The sequence below is a fragment of the Mytilus trossulus genome, chromosome 11 (genome assembly GCF_036588685.1).
Source record: "Mytilus trossulus isolate FHL-02 chromosome 11, PNRI_Mtr1.1.1.hap1, whole genome shotgun sequence".
In the NCBI taxonomy this organism is placed as follows: Eukaryota; Metazoa; Mollusca; class Bivalvia; order Mytilida; family Mytilidae; genus Mytilus; species Mytilus trossulus.
The window spans coordinates 53,586,937-53,612,824 of record NC_086383.1 but is presented as its reverse complement, the minus strand read 5'-3'; the positions used below and the strand labels follow the sequence as shown (position 1 = coordinate 53,612,824).

At 32.1% G+C, this 25,888-nt stretch overlaps 1 protein-coding gene across 1 annotated transcript; it reads right to left on the bottom strand.

The window, feature by feature from the left end:
* Nucleotides 1-14,009: 14,009 nt before the first annotated feature.
* Nucleotides 14,010-25,407, bottom strand: LOC134691312 (uncharacterized). Its single transcript, XM_063551763.1, has 6 exons — nucleotides 25,256-25,407; nucleotides 23,021-24,226; nucleotides 22,654-22,734; nucleotides 16,978-17,058; nucleotides 15,711-16,164; nucleotides 14,010-15,436 (listed from the first exon to the last, which is right to left on the bottom strand). The coding sequence occupies exons 1-6, from the start codon at nucleotides 25,394-25,396 to the stop codon at nucleotides 15,384-15,386; spliced, it is 2,016 nt and encodes a 671-aa protein (XP_063407833.1). The 5' UTR covers nucleotides 25,397-25,407; the 3' UTR covers nucleotides 14,010-15,383.
* Nucleotides 25,408-25,888: the final 481 nt, after the last annotated feature.

The following is a 25,888-nucleotide window of genomic DNA, read 5'->3' as shown; positions in this document are numbered from 1 at the left end:
GAAGTACTTACTACTGAGATGATGGAACTCTCAGGGACTGATAATCCACCAGCAGCGGTATCGACCCAGTATTGTAAAAAATGAAAACAACACGTTAATATTTTTTATGCGTCCGAAGCGTTTTTCTGGATTTATCTTTATTGGAAACGCTTAGAATGTGTAAGAACCGAAACAGCTGAAGGTCGTTATAACCAAAGAGGACGTTAAAAATGGCCAAAATCTATCTAAAGAGATAACAGAGCAGATCACCGTTTGGTTCTATTTCATCTAATAACTTGTCTTATCGGCAAAACAACCTCATCTCATTATTTTTATATTTCTCATGTCTCTCATAATTCTTTTGAGAGTGGCTCTCGAATGTTTTTAAGATTGTTTTGTACTTTTAATTAAAACATGCTGTATATATTGTATTCATGTTTGTATTGTACATGTAGAGAGGTGAGACTATAATAAATTATTTGTTTTGATTTGATTTGATTTGTGTACCGAAATACTTTGGTGCACAATCAATCATAATAGACTTTCTGACAATTATCAATCATGATAAAAAAAGACTATTTTATTAAAACAAATTTTATCTTTGAAAAAAAATCGGTTATATCGCTGAAATCAGGCCTTAGGAGTCTAGGTAGAAAACATTCCCCAAGAAAGAATACACATTACATAAGAAAAATATATTTTGGCAATTATTGCCATTTAGACAACTCTCAACCAGATACCAAATGAGGTAGAAGTACGATTTGGGAATCTGTATTTAAAAATGACTCCAAGGGGCCAATGATGTTGATTGCCTGAAATTGCTAAAATCTTTTGGTAGGTATTTCGATTCTATTGTAGAAATGATCCAATGATACTCTTATACCAATTTAGAGTTTTTGTTGCTAATAGCAAAATTCAAGATGACCACCACCACTTGCATAAATGAAAACAGTAGAATAAATAGAACTATGAGCAATACGTATACATTCACATAGATTCTCAGAAAATCTCTTACTCTTTTAAATGAAACCAGCATGCATAAATTACTGAAGAACAATTTGTCAAACAATGGAAGTATTACTATATAATACTCCTAAGGTCAACACACTAACACGTTTCGAAACAAGAACTATCCACACTGATCTGTGTCCACTCTTTTAGTGATAATTAAATCTGTCAATTTCATATTCTGTTATTGTATCTTAATTACATAGTTATAAGAAATATTTTATGTTACTTCTAATTGAAACGAAACTGAACACAGCTTGTCCCCTTGACCACGAACAAAAAAAATTGACAATTGCAAATATTTTAACCAAAAGAAAACGTAAAAACAGGTGGTATAAGTACCATAGACAAAAATAAGACTTGGTACCGCCTCGTACGTGAACTACCATTTAAACTGAGGGAAGGTTTATATCCCCCCCCCCTTTTATATCTGCTATTTGTAACACGCAGGCATAACATTAGTATTTTTTTAACTTAACATCAACACTAATAGTAAATACTCTGAGTCGCTATAAGACTTTTTTCCTTTTCACTGAACATAATATTGTTTGAAAAAAACATAACTTCTGAAAGAAAAGCATTCTACAGAAATGCATCCATTTTACAGCGGATGACCGCGAGAGGTCATTCCGGTGTTTTTGCTAGCGCAGACATTCTGCACACGGCCCTTGCGTTTTTAAGCACCTATCACTTCGTGTAAATCGAATAAATCCGCGGACATTGTCGAGTGCAAAAAAACATTCCTTTTCACTTGTTATATATATTATTTCATCAATAAATATTCATGAAATTATTTTTTAGAAACATAGATAAATGATATGAAAATGTTTTGTCGTGAGAAATATTATATGTATGTATCAGTAACAAATCATGAATACTGAAAACTTGTGTTAACGCATGCGGAAGAATCTTGGGAGATTATCTGCAATATATATAAAAGTTATATTAATATAATATATAACAACAAACCAAATTATACTGATAACAAATGATTATATCACTACAATATAATAATCTTTACGATGAGTTTGAATTCCCTATCATTTATTCATCATCCACATAGGAACTTGTCTTAGAAAAAATATATCTGTGTACCTGAGGTATAGAGATATGACCATCCACCAGAACTTGAAGTCATCCGATGTTTAGTACTTCAGTACTTTGATTACTGTTTGGGATGTATTAATACGACTCAAGTCTGCCTTCCTAAAGAATACCTCGTTTTAAGAAATGCATCTTTTTTACTGTTTGTGATGCATAAATACGCAGACACACCTGCTTTCCGACAGAAACTTTATTTTAACGAAATGCATCCTTTTAATGTATTGTAATGTTTAAATATGCCGCCACGTCTGCCTTTTGACAGAAAACCCCATTCTAAAGAAATGCATCCTTTCTGACTGTGTATGATGTATAAATACGCATCCACGTCTGTATTCCGACAATACCCCATTCTAAAGAAATGCATTCTTTTTTACTGAGTGGGATGTATAAATACGCAGCCACATTTGGCTTCCGACAGAGAACCCGTTCTAAAGAAATGCATCCTTTTAGATGTATAAATATGCAGCCACGTCTGCCTTCCGAATGAAAAACTTCTAAAGACATGCACCCTTTCTCACTGTGTAGGATGTATAAAACGCAGCCACGTCTGCCTTCCAACTGAATACCCCATTCTAAAGAAATGTATCTTCTTTCATTCTTTGAAATGTATAAATACGCAGCAACGTCTTTCTCCCAACTCAATCCACCATTCTAAAGAGATGCATCGTTTTAGTGTGTTTGATGCATAAATACGCAGCCATGTCTTTCTTCCAACTCAATACCCCATTCTAAAGAAATGCATCGTTTTACTTTTTGGGATGTATAAATACGCAGCCACATCTGCTTTCCGACAGACAACTTCATTCTAAACAAAATTAAATGCATAATTTTTTACTTTTTAATTTGGGATTTATAAATCACAGCAACGTCTGTCTTCCAAAAAAAACATTTGAAAGAAATGCATCCGTTTTGAATGTGGGATGTATCAATATACGCAGCCACGTCTGCCTTCCAATAGAATACCCCATTCTAAAGAAATGCATCTTTTATTATTCTGTGGAATAATAAGCAGCCATGTCTGCCTTTCGACAGACAACTTAATTCTAAAGAAATGCACCCTTTCTGACTATGTAGGCTGTATAAAAGGCATCCACGTATGCCTTCTGACAAAATACCCACTTCTAAAGAAATACATCCCTTTTTACTATTTGTGATGTATAAATACGCAGCCACAATTTACATCACACAGTTGTGCATCTAAACGCTACCAAGGCCACGTAAGTGCATTAAGCTTTTTAAAACTGCGCTAAGCTCGTGATGAGACAGTGTAAAAATTATAAATAAAATACCACTGGATAGAGCTTTTCATTAAAACAATATATTCTTATTTGTTTTTTTAGTACCCATAATAACAATTAATCAATGATTGCTATAGTAAGATAAACGATAACCAACGAGAATCCAATCCTTCTTACTATATAAATCCTTGGTGTAATTTAGTTTGTTATGTTTTTAAAGATTGAGATCGCTGGCACGTGCTAGTTATCAACCGGGTCAACAGGTAATAGACCCAATAATCCATAACGCATGAAAGAAGATTAGCAATTACATGTCATTGATTATTTCACAATTACATCTATCATAGTCTGTGTAGTTCAAGGTTCGAACAATATTATAATGGCTTCTTTCTGAACACTACAAATGACACAGTTATAACCCTAAACATGAAAGGTATTGCAAAACCGCAATTTTGTGTCGTCATTAAAAAGGTTGGAGAATAGCTGTAATAATTAACAAGAGGCTGTCACAACGACAGCAAACCGGATTTATTAACATTTATTTGTGTCCTGGCAATATCACAAGAACCATAACTGATGAACGGTGAAAGTGAAAGTGAAAATCGTCAATATTAAATTTGACCTCCATTTTGTCATCAGTATCAACATATTAAAATTTGAAAGGCTTAGGTTGAATGGTTCATGAGTAAATGCAACAACATGAATGGAAACGCCATTTTTCGATCTTTCAAGAACCATAACTCCTGAACGGTAAAAGTCAAAATCGTCATTATTGAACTTAACCTCCATTTTGTCATCAGTAACAACATATTAAAATTTGGGAAGCTTTGGTTGAATGGTTCATGCGTAAATGCACGGACACGACTGGAAACGCCATTTTTCAATCTTTCAAGAACCATAACTCCTGAACAGTAAAAGTAAAATCGTCATTATTGAACTTGACCTTCATTTAGTTGTCAGTAACAACATATTAAAATTTGGGAAGCTTTGGTAGAACAGATAATGCGTAAATGCAAGGACACGACTGGAAACGCCATTTTTCAATCTTTCAAGAACCATAACTCCTGAACAGTAAAAGTCAAAATCGTCATTATTGAACTTGACCTTCATTGAAGCTTTGGTTGAACGGTTCATGAGTTAATGCACGGACAACATTTGATTGCCGCCCTCCCTCCCGACCGCCCGCCCGCCGTACATCCCCAATTCAATAACCGACATTATTGTCACAAAAATCCGGTTAAAAACCTAAAGTTCCTGAGTAAGCAGTATATTTTAAAATCCCTTCTTTCTAAAATATATTTTGTGTTCATAGTTATGTCCAAAGGTACGTCCTTCGATACACAATTTTACAAACACATGTACAGTTCGGAAGATATTTTTATATGCCTTCAATAGCAATTTGTTGAAATAAATTGTTATTTATTTATTTATTTATATTCATTCATTCAATTCTTTATTTTATTTTAATTATTTCTTTCTTTCTTTTTTTCCCCTTTCTTTCTTTGTTGTTTATCTTCGTAAGGCAAGAGTAACGACCAGTCCCCTCCTCTTTACAGGCTAGCGAAGATCAGATAATATTACCGCACGTGTATCGCGAATACAACCTAGTCACAGCAGAGTACTAAATTAATGAGATATATGTGTGTAATTATTGTACTTCAGCTACACAACGTATGGACAAAACTCTGTAAAGTCAAGGATTTGTATAGAAATATCTTACTAACAATTGAGTCCTTGAAAAAGTAAACAGCATTGTCGTGAATGTTTTGAGATAGAAGAATACGAAGTAAATTGTCTTTAAACGACATGAAGTTTTAAGACTATGTAAATCAATACAGGTTCTGTAATCAAATTTATGTACGTAATACAAATCATTCAAATAATGACAAAGGTTATAACTCAACAGATATTGGCATCCCTACAACGGCTAATGAACCAAATCAGCACTCTACAACTACCATCAATTAGGAAAAACAAAAAGAGAAGCAAACCCAGGAGACCAACAAACACTCTACTGAACAGCGTTTTTTAGGGGTAGGCAGAGCTTGACAGTGACCTGGCTAACCAAAACGCCAACATCACAATAGTAACTCTAAACATCAAGAAAATAAAAGGCAACTCTATTTATCTACAAACTATTTTGAAATCATTAGATATACTCTGTATCCAAGAGCACTGGATTCTATCACTAGAAAATAATATTATAAAAAATATCAACAATGACTTTATATCGTACGTCAAATCTGTTGATGCAGATCCCATAATAGATCATAAAGCAATCAGAGGGTATGGAGGAACAGCAATTTTTTGGAATAAAGATCTAGAGAAATCAATAAATATAATGCCTGATGGTAACAACCATATCCAAGTAATCACAATCAACAGCAGTCCACTGAAAACATGTAAAGTTAATGTCTATATGTCATCCTTACAAGTAGCAGGAGATCTTGATTATAAAGACACATTAGATCAGATCTCAGAAATAATAGAAAAGTACAAAGATTCTTACCAGACAATTATTTGCGGGGACATGAATGCTTTATTAAAAAGAGATAACAGAATACGCGACCACAATCTCAAGGAATTCATGAGCAACAACAACTAATCCTTATAGACAACAGATATCCAAAGGCTCCTACATTTTTCCATCATAATGGGAAGTACACCTCCCAAATAGACTACATAATGTTCCCCGAAACTACAACTGGGATACAGAACTCCAATATAGTCATAGAGGACAGACATCCTACGAACACCTCAGACGATACTCTCGTGACGGCTAATATACCCATGGAGATCGACAAAACCTCAACTCAACTAGTCAAAATCTGCACTAGACCGAATTGGGCAAAATGTGATACTAACATATACATGTACATCAACGTTAAAACAAGAGCTTGAATGCGAAAGCCGAAGAAAAGAAACTAGCGTGGAGGAACGTATCAAATTTCTCGAAAAATCAATTCACAAGGCAGGACAAAAATCCATACCCAAATATAGGCAACTCAAAAGTCTAAAAACAGTAGGCAAGGGTATTTGAAACAGCAAAATAAGCGAAGCATCTAGAGATTCAAAGAATGCCCATACTTTATGGAAAAGGAAAATTATTAGTCATCAAAATGCTGAAAAAAAAATCAATCTCACTAGCAAAAAGCGAAAATTAAAACAGCTACAAAGACACTTTAGAAAGAAAAATTTATCAACAATATCATGCAAGCCTCCCAGAAAGATAGCAAAACCTTTCATAAACTTGTCAAACAACAAATATCGAAACATGATACCAACACAGATATATTATATATTTGAAACCACGCATTTGAAGGAAAAAAAGATTCTATCAGCCTGGCAAACACATTTTGAAACACTGGGAAAACCAAACTTTGATGAAAATATTTTTGACCTGAAGAGTTTTTAAAATTATCAAAATTACAAAATAACATAATACCGGAATTAAACATAACAATGAAGAAACAAAAATAACAAAAGCTACACCAACAAAAATTTGGATCTGCAATTAGGAAAAGCTTCCGATGAGAACGGCATCGTATCTAAAATTACACACATGCCATTGATGTAATCACTGATGAAATAACTGTCATTATAAACCAAATTTTTGAAGAATTAGACGCAATTCAGAGTCTAAAAAATGGAATTTAGACACCTGTCTTGAAAAAGAAAAAAGATAAAACTATACCTGGAAACTACAGAGGTATTGTAGTCACTAGTATATTCTCCAAGATATTTGAAACAATAATAAAAGACAGACTAGAACCTGAGCTATTTCCATCACAAAATACTCTACAGAGAGGATTCACAGAAGGCGCATCAAGCCTATTTACAACTTTTATAGTCTCCGAAACAACTAGGCTATACAAGTTCCTAAAGATTGTACTAGAACTATTAACATTGGACGCAGAAAAAGCTTTTGACACTGTTACCCATGAAATAATGCTGAACGAAATGTTCCATAATGGGATAAGGGGAGATTTTTGGGTATTACTGAAAAACATCTATACCAATATGACACTGCAAGTTAAATGGGGAGACAAAACAACCCAACATGTCAACATACAACAAGGAATACGTCAAGGAGCTCAACTATCTACTCTCCTGTACAAAAGGTATAACAACACTATCCTAAATACAATCACAGGCAGTCACCTCGGAGCAAAGATAGGTACCATCTGCGTAGCTTCACAAAACTGTGCGGACGACATTGCTCTTCTAGGTGAACCACAGGATATACAAGCAATGCTCAATATTATTGAACTCCATACAAAGAGAGACATGGTGAAAATAAACCCAGAAAAATCAGAAGTTCTATGAACATCTAAAGGAAAGAACTACCAACAAAAAGCATACACCCACGGTGAGAAACAAACCAACAGAATAGACAAGCTAAAGCATCTTGGTATCACTAGGAATGTCAAAAGCAAAGTAAACACTGATGTAAGGCTAAAAACTGGTAGACATACCATATATGCACTTTTAGGATCTGGCCTACATGCACGTACAGGAATGTGCCCGTTAGTACTCTGCAAAATCTGGAAAACATATGTAGTCCCAAGATATCTCTATGGTCTGGAAGTACAAATCTGCACAAAAGCTGATATATACGATCTGGAAAAACTACAGAGGAAAATATTTAGACAATTCCTTAGTCTACCTGAAAGGGCTGCATCCTCTGCCCTCTATATTCTCCTAGGAGCGGAACCATGCTTTCATTATTCCTTACAATCTCTCGGCTAGATAATGTTATAGAAAAGAAAATCCTACAATGGGAACTTGAAATTGGAAACAACTTCACAGAATCCTTCATATACTGAATAGACAAAATTTTAAATAAATGCAGTCTGCCAAATCCAAAAGAAATTTTAGAAAACCCGCCATCAAAATACAAATGGAAAAACATGCTGAAAAAAGCCATAAATATATACTGGTAAAATATCTGGGGAGAGGAATGCCTGATAAAAACAACGATTAAGTACTTGACAATCCAAGAAAATCCTACTGAAAACCCACATAAGATCAAAGCAGAAGTCAAAAGTAGGCTAATAACTGGAACATATACATGCTACAAACAACTGAAGCAAAATTAGCAAAAATCAAATATCAGGAAATATGAGAGCTATGTACCAAAGCTGAGGAGGACATTACGCACTTTCTACTGGAATGTGAGTCTCTGGAGAGTGTTCGACTAAAACAGATGAACAAACTTCTATCTTTAACCGAGTTGAAAGGGGGAGGTGATGAATAATAAAGAGGAGATTGTGCTTCAAATTATAATGGACTGCTCGAAGCTATCAACAACTAGCCTATCCCACCTAAAAGCAAATGACCTGATAGAAATAGAAAAACAATCTCAAAATTTCTGTCACCAAATGCACAAGAAACGCACCAAAATGCAAACACGATAATACACGAAGTAGAGGCTGAAGTGAAACTGCTGAAACACCCAAGTACTTCTCTTCAAGACCCTCAACAAAGTGAATTTACATTTAAACAACAACATTGTTATTGTATCCAGCTATACAAACTGCATATATACAAACTAGAGGCTCTAAAGAGCCTGTGTCGCTCACCTTGCTCTATGTGAATTTTAAACAAAGGTCATAAATGGATTCATGACAAAATTGTGTTTTGGTGATGGTGATGTGTTTGTAGATCTTACTTTACTAAACATTCTTGCTGCTTACAAATATCTCTATCTATAATGAACTTGGCCTAGTAGTTTCAGTGGCAAATGTTATTGAAAATTTACAAATTTTATGAAAATTGTTAAAAAATAAACTATAACGGGCAATAACTTCTTAGGGGGTCAATTGACCATTTTGATCATGTTGACTTATTATTCGGTATTACTTTGCTGTAACATTATTGCTGTTGTCTATAATAATATTCAATATAATAACAAAAAACAGCAAAATTTCCTTAAAACTACCAATTCAGAGTCAGCAACCTAACAACGGGTTGTCCGATTCATCTGAAAATTTCAGGGCAGATAGATCTTGACCTGATAAACAATTTAACCCCATATCTTATTTGCTCTAAATGCTTTGGTTTTTGATTTATAAGCCAAAAACTGCATTTTACCCCTATGTTCTATTTTTAGCCATGGTGGCCATCTTGGTTGGTTGGCCAGGTCACGCCACACATTTTTTAAACTAGATATCCCAATGATGATTGTGGTAAAGTTTGGTTAAATTTGGCCCAGTAGTTTCAGAGGAGAAGATTTTTGTAAAAGTTAACGACGACGGACGCCAAGTGATGTGAAAAGCTCACTTGGCCCTATGGGCCAGGTGAGCTAAAAAGGAAAGATTTACCAAGCAGTCTGCATGGAATTCCAAGCTAACTGCCTCCATCGACGACTAGATTAGCTGCTTACATCTAATTATATGCTAAGACCTTGGCAGGAGTTCACCTTTTACTCAAATTTAACGATATATGAAAGGTTTCTTTTTTTTTTTTTAAGTTAATGATATTTTTTGTTTTAATTGGTAACTTTATCTCTTAAAAGCTATTATCATACTGCCAAAATTAATCCCATTCTTATTGATTTGTTTGATCAACTTATTTTTACCTTTTATCCCTTGATTTTATCATTTTTCTTTCACATTTTAATCCTTTAATTTATTAATCATATGATAGAAATGTCTCATAAAAAGGAATCAAAACGTTTTTTTAAAATCATAAACTCTAACTTAGGTATTATCATAAATGATGTAAATAGCACATAATTTTAAACAATTGTTCTTAAAATTCAAAGTTTTATCTGTATATAAGTTTTTTTTTAAACTTGAGCACCCCACCACACTACAAATATCTGTAAATATTTTAAAACCATATATCCCCAAGTCGGAGTGCTCCGATATATAACGGAGGAAATTACCTGAACAAAACAGAACAGAACGGTGAATGTAGACGTGTCAGTTAATCCGTGTTCGAACCACTTGCAAAGAATAACTGAAATAAACATACTTTAGGTGTTTTTTATGATGTGCGGCAGAGATATGCAGTTAAATTCCGTAATTAAACAACAAACATTGATATGAACAAATGTGAGTATCTTTGTAGAATGTACATTTTGAGTATTATGAAACTTCTCAATTTGATTGTATTTTTAAGGATTTTTAAGCTATAAATTCAAATCCATGTGATATTGAAATAAGCTTTTACACAAATTTGATTGTATTTTTAAGGATTTTTAAGCTATAAATACAAATCCATGTGATATTGAAATAAGCTTTTACACAAAAAGCTTATTTCAATATCACATGAATTTGTATTTGTAGCTTAAAAACCCTAAAAAATACAATCAAATTGAGAATTTTCATTTATCTTCACAATGGTGTATAACACGCCTACTTTTGTGGTCGGAATCATCAATAGCAATTTTATTAAGTTTACTTTTATAAATTGATACTAAATGGAGAGTTGTCTCATTGGCACTCATATCACATCTTCATATTTCTTAATCAAAGAAAAATGCATGCAACTATTTTGGCTAGATTTGCCAAATCAGATCGAGTCAGCAAATCATCTTTTCATATTTTTGCCAGTGATTAGGACACTTCAAAACAGTGTAATGGTAACATGTCATCTGACAGATGCTAATTGCTTGCATTAAGAATAAAGATTTGTGTACTTACAAAATACGACATCTTAGAGAACAGGAATTAACAAATATATTATTTTCAAATTTGCAAATCCAATTCACACGGAAAATCACTGTCACAATCGTTGACCACTGATTCATCACCAGATTTAACACAGATCGCATTCATACGTATTTTAAAGGCAGTGTCTGCGCGTACCCGCATGCGGGTACGAATAGTCAAATTGGCATTCGTAGGCTACGCGTACCCACATCCGGTTTTATATTTAGATGCCTTCGGATCGGGAATAAAATGTGATATATATATATGGAAATTATCGATAATATGGGGATTTCGTGTAAAACGAGTAAAGAGTATGAAAAATAATATTTTTAAAATGTTTTTAAATTTTAGATCATGATACATAAAAAAACTTTGCAAATTAAATAAATTCATTATAACTTTAAAATGTCTTCCCCACATGTGAATCACTCTCTTCCATTTTAAGAATATTTATTAACGGAGAAAAACTGTTCACTTACCTATATATAAATATTTATAAAACTTATGAGTAGTTTTAATCAATTTATTCACTAATTGCGACAAATTCAGTATATATTTTACGTCTTATTCCCGATCCGATGGCATTCTATTATAAAACCGGATGTGGGTACGCCTAGCCTACGAATGGCAATTTGACTATTCGTACCCGCATGCGGGTACACGCAGACACTGCCATTTTTAAAGCAGAAATATATTCCTGATATCTTTATGATGAGTTTATTTCCAACAATATATGTTACAACTTAGGCACGCATGATATATGAAGACTTTTCGTTATTTTGAAAATACGTATACAAAATTTTGCTAAATATTTATAATGTATATTTAATACTACTTTTCTGGCATATATACATCAATCACTTATTAAAGGCGTTTTTGAATCTCACTTCAAATCTGCAATTTGGATTAACTCTTTATTGATACGGATGACAACACAAGACTAAAGTAAAGACCATAAATTCCCGTGGAAATTTCAAGTGTAAGCCCAGCGGTGTTAATAAAAACAGAAAACTTTTCGTTTGTTACAAAACAATCTCGATATATTGTTCACATTATACTGATTGATTGATTGATAGTTGATGTTTAACGCCACTTTCAGCACAATTTTGCAATATCGTAACGGTTATTTAATTGGGGGATCAATTAATAAAAAAATAGAGACATTTTATCAAGAATCTATTTCACAAGTGCACATAGGCAATTCATCCTTAACCTCTGGGCTGTTTCACACGTGCGCATGGGCAATGTTGAAAAGGTCGTTTTCTTAAATTTACCGTTCGAAACTTGGTGACAGCTATTGAGTTTTCTTTAACTGTTAAGTCGTATATCTTAACATAAATCATAAACTTCTAAAGATGCATAAACATTGACAATGTTTGATGGATTTGGCCAAATTTTGATATAAAAATGAACGTGAAATTCTCAATAAAAATTGTAAATTATTTTATGTATCGAGATCTGAAATAAGATAGAGATTGCAAAAGAACGGAGGTAGAGATCTGTCCTAATGCTGGCAACGTTTTGATATTGTTTGTACAATTAAAGTAAGTGGTTGCTCGATCCCTACTTCCAAGACAGAGTCGAGTGAAGATTTTGAGTTAGACATATTTGTAGATCTTGCCTTGATTATTGTTTTTGCTATAACAGTTTTTTTTATCTACAAGTATAGATAGATATAAGGCAAACACGCACAAAAATATTAAAAATCTTATTTAACGGGAAATAATTCCAAGAAGTCGTCTGACAATTTCGCCCATTTGTCCTTTTTGTAAACCTTGTCTTGTTGATGATTTTTCTCTCTATTAATTATGATTTTCAAGATAAGAGGCACAATATAGGATGAAATTCAATATACTGCAATAAAAATTACAGGAAACAAATTAAATGTGTATAAAAGTGAAATTAGGAAAATCTGGTAAAAATCCGCCCGACTCTCTCCACAGAATATCAAATGGTCATTCTATTAATGTGTAATATCCTCATTCCAATGTAAATGCACACTTTATATGAACACAATCATGTAAAAAGTAAACTTGTTAGGGAGAAATTGGATGATGAACAAGTTTTTAGTCACTGCGAGTACTCTAATAATCATGGAACATTCTGTCGTTAAGACTCAGTTTTAACTGATCTAATGCATCACGCCTTCTCTTGCCGATATAAATAGAGAGGCGAAGGATATCAAAGGGTACATTCAAAAAGGGATATAAACAGATATATATTAAATTGTCCTTTTACACCATATCCATAATTTGGGCGGAGGAAGGTAAACCACTCATTAACATTTTATGTGCCTGTAATAGGGAAAGATCATGCCTGTAGTCTATCCATTTCATTATCATTGATGTTCCGTCCTTTTAATATTTTTCTAATTAGCTACGAACAGACCGTTAATTTCTGTGTTGGTTTCTGTTTGTTATCTGGACGAAGCGCTTCCTATTTGGTATGGATATTTCTCACTAATGAAGACTCTACAGTGACATGTGTATGTCGAATTGGAAATCATACCATTTCTCCTATTTATACAATGATATTATTATGTGTAATGTGGAATAACAGAAGTTCCAAGACATACTTATGTCCAAACAGGAAAAATTAAAATTTTAACTGTAATAATGTTGTTTAAATTTGATAAAAACTTAAATGTTAAAATGTCCTCTTTAGAAAGTTTAGTTGTTTCATTAAACATCGTAAAAGAAGAATTTAACCAACTGTCTAATTAGTGATGTATATGTGAAGTCATGAAAATAGAAACCTGATTGCATACTTTAGAAATTTTATGTCAGTTTTCACAGAAAGTTACAGTGGCGCCACCCTATGCTCAGAAACATATTTGCAGAAATGTTCTTTATATACCATATTCTCGACTTTTACAAGCAAACACAATTTCAAAGGTCGAGGGCTGGCGCTGCATATGAAAGCATGAAATAAGATTTGAAAAGATACAGACAAATTTCTAGAATATTTACTTAATATATAAAATATATTCCTATTTCGATCTCATACATTTTTAATAAATAAAGCAGATATATAATTTTTATTGTTATACAATTAGAATAATACATTTTGCAATACAAACACAGTATATTTACTGAAACAATTGAAGTAAAAAAAGACACTTACAGGGATGTTTATTGGGGTTACTGTCTCTATTCCTTTGATAACCTGTACTAAGCTATCATGTGAACTTCTTCTTTTTTAGGGAACAATGCGGAATTTGCATTTAATATTGGCCGCTGGACATTAAGCAACTATCAATTAAACATGATGACCATAAATTGTCTTATTAAAAGTAAAATCACCATAATACTGAGTGCCGAGAAAAATTAAAACGGAAAATCCTTAAACAAATGTCAAAATCAAAAGCTCAAACACATCAAACGAATGGATAACATCTGTCATATTCCTGACTTGGTACAGGCATTTTCTTATGTAGAAAATGGTGGATTGTAAGTTTCATAACTAGCAAGAGTTGAATATTAATTGCTTAATCATGTTGGTATAAACTTGAGTTACTCAATTTCAATATAATAATAAACAAGCTTGAAAGGATTTAGTTATAACTATTTGATTTATATACTAAGAGTTGATATATTACCGTCTACTTTTTTTAACCAACAGACAAATATTTTAAACAATACCTGAAAATATTCAGACGATATGATTCTTATATTTTTTTTTATTATTTCCCTTATATGTACGAAACAAGATGATGGTTATACATCAATAAAGCAGATCTCAATGACTAAAAACAGAAAGAGATTTGAAGGTTCAAACACATTTTCTCTTTTGCTATGTACAGATAAATAACTAGGACATATGGGAATCATTTAGTCATGCCAAGAAAAGAAAAGCATAAGTCCCCTTTAAGAAAACCCATAAAAATAATTCATATACAAATCTTGCTGATAACAAACACAGAGACAATGCGTTCTTGTTTTGTCTCAAGCTTCTGAATGTACTATACACATTTTCTTTATTTCAGTCTTACATATATATACATATGTGTACTCAAATGCTAATTTTATATACATACTTTACAAATAATTTGGTATTCGAAACGATTCTAATATATTTACATTATAATATTTGCTGCAGGTAATTAAATTTAAAAAAAAACAGTACGAAATTGGTACTATTTTAACTTTAGACTATAATTCAGCTTTGGTCCACTTTATAATGTTGCCCGTTACTTTTGGTAATGATTCAATGAATGATCAGTTGGAGTCTGACTTAAATCAGTAGCATTTCATCTCTAAGAAAGACGATCGACGTCTGTTCATAAAGGGAATGTTTAATGCACATCTGTTGCTATGGTATTATGTATCTGTTTAATAAAGTGCATACCGGTATTTCTCTGTTCGCTGAAACAAATCGTAGGAATGAGTCAATTTCTTTATTGTGCTGGAAGATTAACTTGGTGTTCAAAGTCAACTTCAATAGTCATTCCTGAAATAAAAGAAAATATATTATAACTGCAATAATAAAAACGCTCCTGGTCTAAAATTTACTTCAAATCTAAGTTTTACAGATATGATTATTCCGATCATTACAAAAAGTGATTATCAGACAATAGAACCCAACATATGGTCACAGTCAACAGACATAATCAAACTATTTATTAACTACTTAAATTTGTAAGTGACAAATAAGTCTGCATAAAAATTATTTGAGCATAACAAGGAAACATTTGAAAAAGGCCAACTATTTAAAGTATATTTACCGAATATTTCGTTTTTAATTAATTTCACTTCCTCCGCAGAAACAGTTTTCGCCAAAATCTTATTTAGTTGATCTGTATACAATATAGCTGGTTTGTTATGGTTATCAAACCTTTTTAAAAGGTCACTCAATATGTTACATAATTCATTAAAACGTGTATCATCCAATTGAAATATTCTAGAGTGTTGTAATTCATTCCTTGTCAGTCTTATGCGCTCAATATCATCTCCAATAGCTAAGTCTGTATTTTGAATTCTTTGCCATGAACCGCCCCATGAATTACTTGGAATATGTTTATTAAGATTTCTGTGCTCACTGTACAAGTTTGTTATATCACATTCCCTCCTTGGACGTATATTTGGTTTGTCTTGTTTCAATAAGTCATATGAAGCATCAGCTAGAATATTCAGTACAATAATGCCCATCTTTGTAAAATTTATTTCCTCATTTGTGAACTGAAATGCATATAAAAGTAGAGAATTATGATGTAAAAGGTTAAAATAAGGCTTAATAGAATTAGGAGATGACTGTATTGTATTTTAAGCTTGGCCTTCGTAAAACGTAGATTTTACTGTCGCAAATTGAGTTAACCTTGCGACAGTAAAATCAAGTTTTACGAAGGCCAAGCTTAAAATACAATACAGTTATCTCCATTCTAATGTCACATATTAAAAGAAATGTCATTTGATAAATATTTTGGCTATAAAATGCCATAAATGAAAAAGTCAGCGAAACTGTTACATCGTCTTTAGCATCTAAACAATGTGACGTCATATGTATACTCTGGATGTCAAACATGAATTCTTAACGTATCTTTACTTTTCGTATGCTTCAGAATGGTTTCAATATAGACAAAAAGAAGATTTTGAGGCTCAAAATGTGACTATCTTGTTTATTTTTTTTAGAAATTACATACCCCAAAAAAATCGGAATTAAAAATGGTGGCTTTCTTAGTTACGGACTGGTAGAGCGTGGAATCTAACCCCTCAAAATATTTGTCAACGTCCAATGAAAATTATCGTTACAAACAAATTGCATTAGAATTGTTGGGTGAATCAACTGTCGACGAAATATTCATGTGGTTGAAAAAGTTTGCTGCAACAAAAAACCAATCAGCTAGCAATAAAAAAAAACAAACTTTTTAATCAATAGGAATATTTTCTCACAACCAAAATCTCTAAATATTGTCCAAAAAATAATAACAAAACAATAGTTTATCCTAGTTCCTTAGCAGATGAAAACAACACTAGAAGTGTGATATAACATACCCCTGTCAAACTGGCTGCTGATGATGACTCTCCATAGATATTTGAAATGTCTCCGATACCAGCCTTGACACGGACACACACCTGCAATTAACAAACTGAAGAACCATTAGTTAGCAAGCTTACATATACCAACACTACTCCTTCCCATAAGTAAAAGGCTACAGCTTATATTGACATTTCTGTTTACTTTAATTTCGGGCAGTAACTTTATGACAAAATATCTAGATGTGTTAGAAACTTTCAATAGGGATCTTCTTAATTATATCTGATCATATGATCCATGTACAGTTGCAATCCTAAAATATTTGTTTTAGCATCTGGAAGCAATATTTGCAGGGAGTTTTAATTATATTTAGTAACTTTGCCCTTGGCCTTTAATGTGGTGACTTCAAAATCAGTAATGATCTTCCTCATACTAAATGTGAGGATAAATTCAGGAATGGTTGTAATCAGATATAAAGTATTGGCATTTGGAAACGAAAATGACTCACAGATGGACAGACAGACGGACCAACAGATCAAAAACTATATAACCATTGTTATCGTAAAACTAGAATATATTTGATATGTCATGGTCAGGCGCGCTCAATAAAATTATTATTTCTCTTCAAATGTTCCATGATCGATGATTGTTGGTTTTAAAGCCACAGTCAGCTTTATCAAACAGTCGGTTCTTATTATTTGAGGAAGTAGCAGGAGTGCTCGGAAAGAACCAATGACCTTCGGCAAGAAAACTGCTAATACTAGTTAAAGTTCAGTGAGATCAGAGTCGAAAAAACCTTCAATGTTCAAAGATCGAACTCACACCATTTTGACAGGCTAGTGATACTGTGAAAGTAATGAACTACTAGACCTGTTGGCCAAACGAGACACCATCAGTTGCATTAGTTCATTATTCGTTGATAGCTTTTTGCTTATTACACTTTGTGTATGTATTATTAGTTTTGAGGAAAACTAACGAAACAATTTTCTCATTTGAGGACAGTTATCCCTATATAAAGTTAATTGGCGTTTCAAAATCATAATTTTTTAATTTTTAATTTTTAAGTTACTAGGCGAATATTTGCAATTTATCCTGCAATCGACAATTTTACTTAATATACATGTACATATACGTGTGTACATATAAACAGAAAAAAAACCATCAAAAACTATATAGTTTACGTAAATAGTCTCCTGATATCCTGTTGCTGTTGCAAGTGAACAGCTTTTTCAATTCAATTTTACGTCACAGTTCATGTTGACTGCATCTAAGTAATGTCAATTTCTTTACTTAGAGACTTTTAATTGATAAAAAAAATTAAAACTTAACATCAATACTGAATGGCAGGATGAAAATAATATACTAGTACATGTATTGTCGAAAAATATAGAGTATCTGTGTACTCTCTACTAAACAGAAGACAAGTTAGGCAACCCTTGCTTTTCTTACGGTTTCTGAATTTTATATTTTCCTACATTGTACATAAACCGTGTATTAACCCTTAGGCTTTATTTCAAGTTATAGTGGCAATGATGGCAGTTTAGCAAGGGGAAATCACATATTATATACTAGATTTAGTTTACCTTTGATGGAAAGTTAGACCCAATGGTTTAAGAGAAGTAAATTTTGTTATGGTTACTAAAAATTACTAAATGATATAAAAATAAGATGAATGATATGATTGTTAACATGGTTAATGGGACAACTAATCACTAGACATCAATTGAAGTAAAACAAAAAAAATATATAAAAGTACATTTCCTAAATGTATAAATACCGTAAATGGTAAAATTTCGGTTATAGTGATATCTCAATTTATTTGGTGCTTGAAATGAAAGTGCCATAATTATATAATGAAACACTATATTGAAACATTTAATACAATTTTTGATAATCATAATTTAAAACACCATAAGAAATGTTAACACTTATAAGTTACAATTATCCTCTAAAGAAGTTTAAGTATAAACATTTGATGAAATTTATTATATAATTAGTGGGTCAAAACATCATTTGACGTACCAGGAAAATAATCTTTTTAATTCTTTCTTAAAATTACCAGACCAATTCAAAAGAAAATAGCACTTTGATCTACCCTCAAATTAATTACAATTGATATGATCAGATTAATTATATTAGAGAGTATGTTTTATGTGCTATCCCAAATGTGTTTATTTACTGTGCTTGAATTTTCCTTTCTGCAGGCGTTTTGCATATTTTCCGATTAACAAACAACTAACAAACAAATTGATTATATCAAAATAAAAAGACAGTAGTGTCACAAAGTGTAAGTTTTTGACATATCAAAATTAAACCAATACCTTTTTAGTAAACATCACCAAAATATCAAGATTTACGGAAACAATCAGATGATTTATCTTGATCATGAAGAGGCTTCTGTATATATTTTATTTCTAAAATATTTTTCCCGAGACTATATCCTAAGTTCTATTGAAAAAAAACCCACATTTATAACATGTATGTAATTCAGTCTTTGTCGTTAGTCATGTCTGTCATGGTTTCTCTTTTGAAAAAAGCCAAAATATGGGACATTTTTGACATTGTTCAATCAGTTATACAGTAATACAAGTTATATCAAGTCAACAAAGATACATGGCTTATAATATGGTACGAAAGACGTGTTTCATCTACGTAAGACTCATCAGTAGGGTTCGTATCAAAAAAGTTGGAAAACCGAATCAAATACAAAGTTGAAACCAGAAAACCTAAAATAAAACATGTAATACGTATATTAATTTAGATGAGAACTTAAGACACTCTCAACATTTTAATTTTTATTATTTAAAAGCTCAGCAAGTTTCGCGCTTAAGATATTAAAATTTTACTTTCTCTAGTGGAGAAATTTCATTTCACACTTGTAACAGTGGTGGAATCTATATTTTCCTTTGGATGTTGCCTTTTACCTTTTTCGTTATTAAGAGACTATTATGTATGGTAATAGGAACGAGTAAAACACAATATGAATTTTGTTAAGGCTCATCCTGTATAGTATTTAATGAACACCAACATTTCAATTTTCTATTCATAAGTCACAATGACTTTCAAAGGTCTCAATCAGACTACTTTTTCTCTGTGGCAATGGAGAAGTATGAGTTCTATCATATTTATATATACAACTCTCACATTTTTCACATGAACATCTTCTTTTTATCAAATGTAATTTCATTCTGTAATGCCTAATGTACACAAAGCTTATGGTGACTTGAATAAGACCGGTATCACTCAGATTACAATTCTGCCTTGACAGGTAAGTTTGTATTTAGCCTATGAAATACTTATTTAGCCTTGAGAATTGAAAGGTCAGTTTCCCATTCATACAATAGATTTGGCTTCATGCCATTTACCTTGTCCAAAATTAAGGTCACTTTATTGTTATTGTGATGTTGTTAAAGTACAAAAGAATCCTATATTCTGACCAATACTTAAAACGTTGTGCATCTTGATTTAATTTTTAAAAGTCTGTTAGTGTTGAGTTTTAGGGGTTATTTTAGGCCTTTGAATTATATATTTCTTTTAACTACATGGTAGGTTTTTTTCAGATATATATAAAAAAAAAACTATCTGCTTGACTGTTATAGAAAAAGACAATGCTTGCAGATTATCTATTACACTGTCTTGTTTTTAGTTTACACCAAATCTGACAAATAATTATTTAGTTGCAAAATATTTTAAATGAGATCTGAAATTTTTCTATCTTTAAATGTGCATTGAACAATGTTGAAGGTTAGCTAGAATAATCATATAAACTAGAATGAAGAAAACATCTTGGTCCCAAAAAACATCATCAACCAGGATATAAAATTCCAAATATTAATTTATCATTGTTTATTATACTAATATCAGTTGAAATCTCAAGCCACTGTTTTTTATGTTAAAGTCATAAGAAACGAGTGACCGGTGAAAAGTTATGTTCTTCCAATTCTTGAACCAATGCATACACACATCATAAACTTAGTCTTCTGTGCACAAATTTATCATTTTTTTCGCATAAATTTCGTATAATCGTCAATTTTTTTTTCAATCGGCCAGTGTTGTTGAGAAAATATGGCAGGTAATTAAAGTTCGTGTTTTGAAGCTGAAGTTTAACGATGGTCACCTGTTTGTCAACAATCGACAAAATATAAACAAAAAAAGCATGGAAAGAGAGCACGTGTTTAACATGTGTATTCAGATAATAGTTTATTTTAAGGACATCCATGCGTATTGTGATCACCGGAGTTTTACGAGATGGGTTACACTGAGGTCACTTTGCATACGGAAAATATGTTGGGGGAATTGTTTGCTGGAAGCAAGCAATTAAAATAAAGTAAACTTCTTCTAAATATGAATAAATTAAAGAATTTTCTTCAGAAAAAAGTATATGTACATAAGTTTTATAATGAAAACTATCCATTGAGTTATAAAAAACATGTGCATTATTTTTTTTTTTATTTGAGGTTTCTTATGACTTTAACAATATGTAGGTCATGTCCCAACAGAAAATCAATAAATATGACATTACAATGTACTCTTAGCACAAACACATAGGGTCACTGTGAAATATACAACTAGGGCAAGAAACCAGTTTGACTAGATGTTAGTTTAAAACCAGTTTGACTAGATGTGTCCTATATATTGACAATGTAAATGACATGAGGACCTGCATGGGTTTTTTAATATCTGTATTCTTTAAATTTTTATGGCATTTTCCTTTTAACATGTTTAAAAGCCTTAAAAATAACTCTCATTCTGTAAAATGTTTTTTATATATAAATATATATAGTCTTTCTGTTACAAGATTATTTATCAATTATGTGCATTGATCATTATATTATCAGTATTGCATTACAGTTGCTAAAGTTACCTTTTCAAGTTATTTTGCACATTTATTATTTAAACTTTTGCACCGCAGTATTCTCTATATTTTATTTTATTGTTCATTTTCTTTTTTCTCTATTTCTTTGTTGCTATTACATGTATTCTCTATTCTGTAAACCCCATTCTGACCCTCATAGGTAAACTTCTATTGTATGAATGGGATAAACTGACCTTTCAATTCTCAAGGCTAAATAAGTATTTCATAGGCTAAATACAAACTAACCTGTCAAGGTAGAAATGTAATCTGAGTGATATCGGTCTTATTCAAGTCACCATAATGACGTCATATGTTAAAAACACTTGACATAGGCAGCGAACCCACGACACCTTACTCATGTTAATGGAACGGTGCCAAAGTCAAGAACAACGATACACGAAATTTTCCATGTTACACGTTGAAATAATTTGAGGTTATATCAAGTTGACAACATAATCAAGCTTTATAAAATATTGAGATAAGACGTGGCACGGTACTTGTCTATCCCAAATTCATGTATTTGGTTTTCATGTTATATTTGTTTATCTCGTGGTGTTTTGTCTGATGCTTGGTCAGTTTCTGTGTGTGTTGCGTTTCGGTTTTGTGTCGTTGTTCTCCTCTTATATTTAATGCGTTTCCCTCGGTTTTAGTTTGTTACCCCGATTTTGTTTTTTATCCATGGATTTATGAGTTTTGAACAGCGGTATACTACTGTTGCCTTTATTTATCCAATTTCCACTTTTATGAAACCTATACATCTTGAATAAAACTTTATGTACATGTATGGTAATAATCTGTCTAGTCTATCATCGACAACACGATGACTTTTACTTGTTACCTTAGAGGATGTAGTTCGGACTAGACTGATGCTTTCTGTGGTAGGATTAAATCCTGGATCATTTTCACAACTTTTGGACAGCTAAAATAATTTAAAGAAAGATATTTCATTATTAATATTGAGACTGAAAAAGGGTGTGTGTAAGATGGTGTTAAATGATAGCAATTAATGACTCGGACAAAGTTGTAGATAATGAAGAGCCAGAAAACAGAATAACTAAAAGGCAACAGGTATAAAAGCAACCTATAGTTTGGCATGCCTACGCGAGGCTTGCTATCAAATTTCAGGAAGGATGCACAGAGATTAACCAACATACCCTTCTCCTTCTAGCAAAGTTTCTATGAAATAGATAAAATGCTTCACTTACTTTTTGCAGATCTTGCCATTCACCAATGTATATATGGGTGCATGTACATGTTTCACAGTAATATTCTGTAATCTGCTCTTCACTAAAGTCATTTGATCCTGTTACAGACTCTGGTTTTGTATGGCCACATTCCCATTTTTTCTCAAAGTTCACATTAGACATCTTAAATCTTGTGCTTATAATTTTCACAATTTCCTCTGTCACAAATTCGTCAATGAATTTAAACAAACCTCCTTCACGTTCTTTACCAAATTGCCAAACCTGAATTTGGATCAAATTCGGACATTTCATCACGTGTAATTTTGTTAATTTTGTCGTTTTCTGTAACTCAAAGACAGCTGAGTCTCTGAAAAGAGCAACCTGTCTTTTCTGTTCCTTAGTGATAAATTCTGCAACTGTATATTTCCTGCACAGAGAAGCAATTAAATGATTCATTAAATGAGGTGGTAGAAACCTAAACTTATAACATAACCAGGTAGACTTAGTACATGTGTTTTCTGTCACATTAAACATTTCGTATATGTCATACTCAGGTTCTGATTTAATCATACAAGGTACATAGTAGCAAAGTGTTTGATCAGCACCATCTCTATCTGATATGATCGGACGTATAATGATATCAAATTTCTCCATGACATTCAGAATATGACCCTTGTGTTTTGAAAAATTGTTTTCCTTTCTGAATACATCGTCTAAAACCTCACTATATAATTTGCCTCTACTGTACAATACATCCCATTTTTTTATATTTCTGATACTAATGTCTCGAAATTTCTTTGCAGTTACTATACATCTAAAAGCATTTGACAACCACTGTGTGTCTAAAATAATGTAAGAGGGAAGATCTTTGAAATGAACTAAAGCTCTGATCTCATGGTGAAATTCCAGGAACAATCTGAGTTCTTCATCATTAAGTGGCTGAGGCGAATCAAAAGCAATTTTCTGAATTTCCTGAAAGGAGATTATAGGTAACACCTTCTTCTTTTCTTGAAGTTGTTTTTCCAGCTGAATAAATTTTAAAGGATATGCTTTGTTCCATGTTTTCATTTTTCTGGCTAAGTTAAGGATGTTTTCTCGTATTTGCTGGAATACACTAGGATCATCTTCTGTGTTGGAGATAAAGTATTCTTGCCTTATATGTCTTAGTTCATCTTCTGACATATTCTCCGTATACTTTAATATACTTTTACTGCATGCATCATCAATCTAAAAGATAAAATTAACTGTGTTTGCTTTCTCTTTGCAAAACAAAACATTGAAAACACTAAAAAATTATCAATTTATATATATAAATTATGGGTCGTCAAAGCTGTTCCCCTTCGTACCTTATTTGGCCTTTTAATTATTTTTATTAGAACATCATTTATAAATTGTGTAGAAGAAACACCGTCTGGCATACAAAATTTCAATCATTGTTTCTTTAACGAGTTACTTGTACTTTTTTTTCAGATATTATTGAAAGATCTAAGTTTCTGTAAACTACTAGAAAATATTGTTATCCTTTAAAAACTTTAAACCTTAAAATCTGATAAAGTTATTTTGTTTGAATATTGTCAATATGTTGGTCTGGTATAATATAAATCAGTTCACCATGGTCCTGTACAAATCTATAATACTAAAATTACAAGGTCCAATTTGTCAGCCGTCATCACGTAAAAACGATGAATCAAAGAATTCAACTTTATATATAACTTATATAGTACAAAGGTGTAGATTAAAAATTACACCATTCCAGGCCCTTTTGTTTTCCAAGTAATTAATATTGCCAATAATTAAGAAGTTCCGTGTCGAGTCCGATACCGATACCAATAGTATATTCACCTGTTACCTAATACCTTATCTGTACGTTCCGCATCTGACAGGCGCACCACCAAACGGTGTATTCAGGACTATGCTCTTTATACGGGTCATAATCACAGGGTTGACACTACTAAATTCCATCAACGATTGTCAAATTGTTACCTATTGTAGTATGTTTAATTTGATCAATAAGACTTTCTAAGATAACAATACGAATACTAATCACAGTTCCAGTTCGAGGGATTCAAACAGAAAGATTTGAAAGCAGAGAAAACTCTGTATCTTATAATCAGCATGACTTTATCAGATGACAATAATAATACTGAAATAAGGCTTGCGCATAGTTAAATACTTTTATTCAGTCAATGGACCCGCGATATCACGGGTGTGTTCTAGTAAACACTAACATCTGACAAAATTGGCAATTTTCAATACCTCTTGTACATCAGAGATCAAAGCATCTTTCCAAGTGCCAACAATAACTATTGGTGGATCAAGATCATCTGATGTTTTCTCGTTGACATCAGATTTATGTCCATCCTTTTCCAGTCTACTGTAACAATGTATAGAATCCATCCACAATTCGAATAAATCTACAAAGAAATGTGTATAAGAATTCTTATCACCATTCATTAAAGTCTTATGTGGTATGATTGATAATGAGACAACAATTCACAAAAGAACAACTGACCAGAAGACTAGTCATCCTTTTCAGGTTTTAACAGATAACAAGAATGTAGAAAAGATATACAATTCACAAAATAATAGTTATTACAAGATAACAAACTGTCTGGCTAAACAAACTTTTCTCAACTTTTAAAATGATCTGTGTCAATCATTTCCATCTATCAATTGATTATTGACCTTTTTATTTAAGTATAATTTAATTTTGGATGTAACACATCTTCTGATTGGCTGACGTTGTTTTGTTTATCAGTTCATAGACATAATTTTGTCATGAGACAGTGATGTCATCAACGGTTTTTCATGATTTACTCCAGTTTAAAATGGAATTAAGAATTAAATTATAAGAAACGACTGTACTATTTTGTCTGCCTATTCGAAATA

Coding starts and splice junctions, on each gene's coding strand:
- LOC134691312 (XM_063551763.1), bottom strand. CDS start 25,396: ATGGATTCTATACATTGTTACAGTAGACTGGAAAAGGATGGACATAAA. Junction 17,059..22,653: donor TCCGAACTACATCCTCTAAG/GTAACAAGTAAA, acceptor TGTTAATTGCAG/GTGTGTGTCCGTGTCAAGGC. Junction 16,165..16,977: donor CAGCAGCCAGTTTGACAGGG/GTATGTTATATC, acceptor TATGCATTTCAG/TTCACAAATGAGGAAATAAA.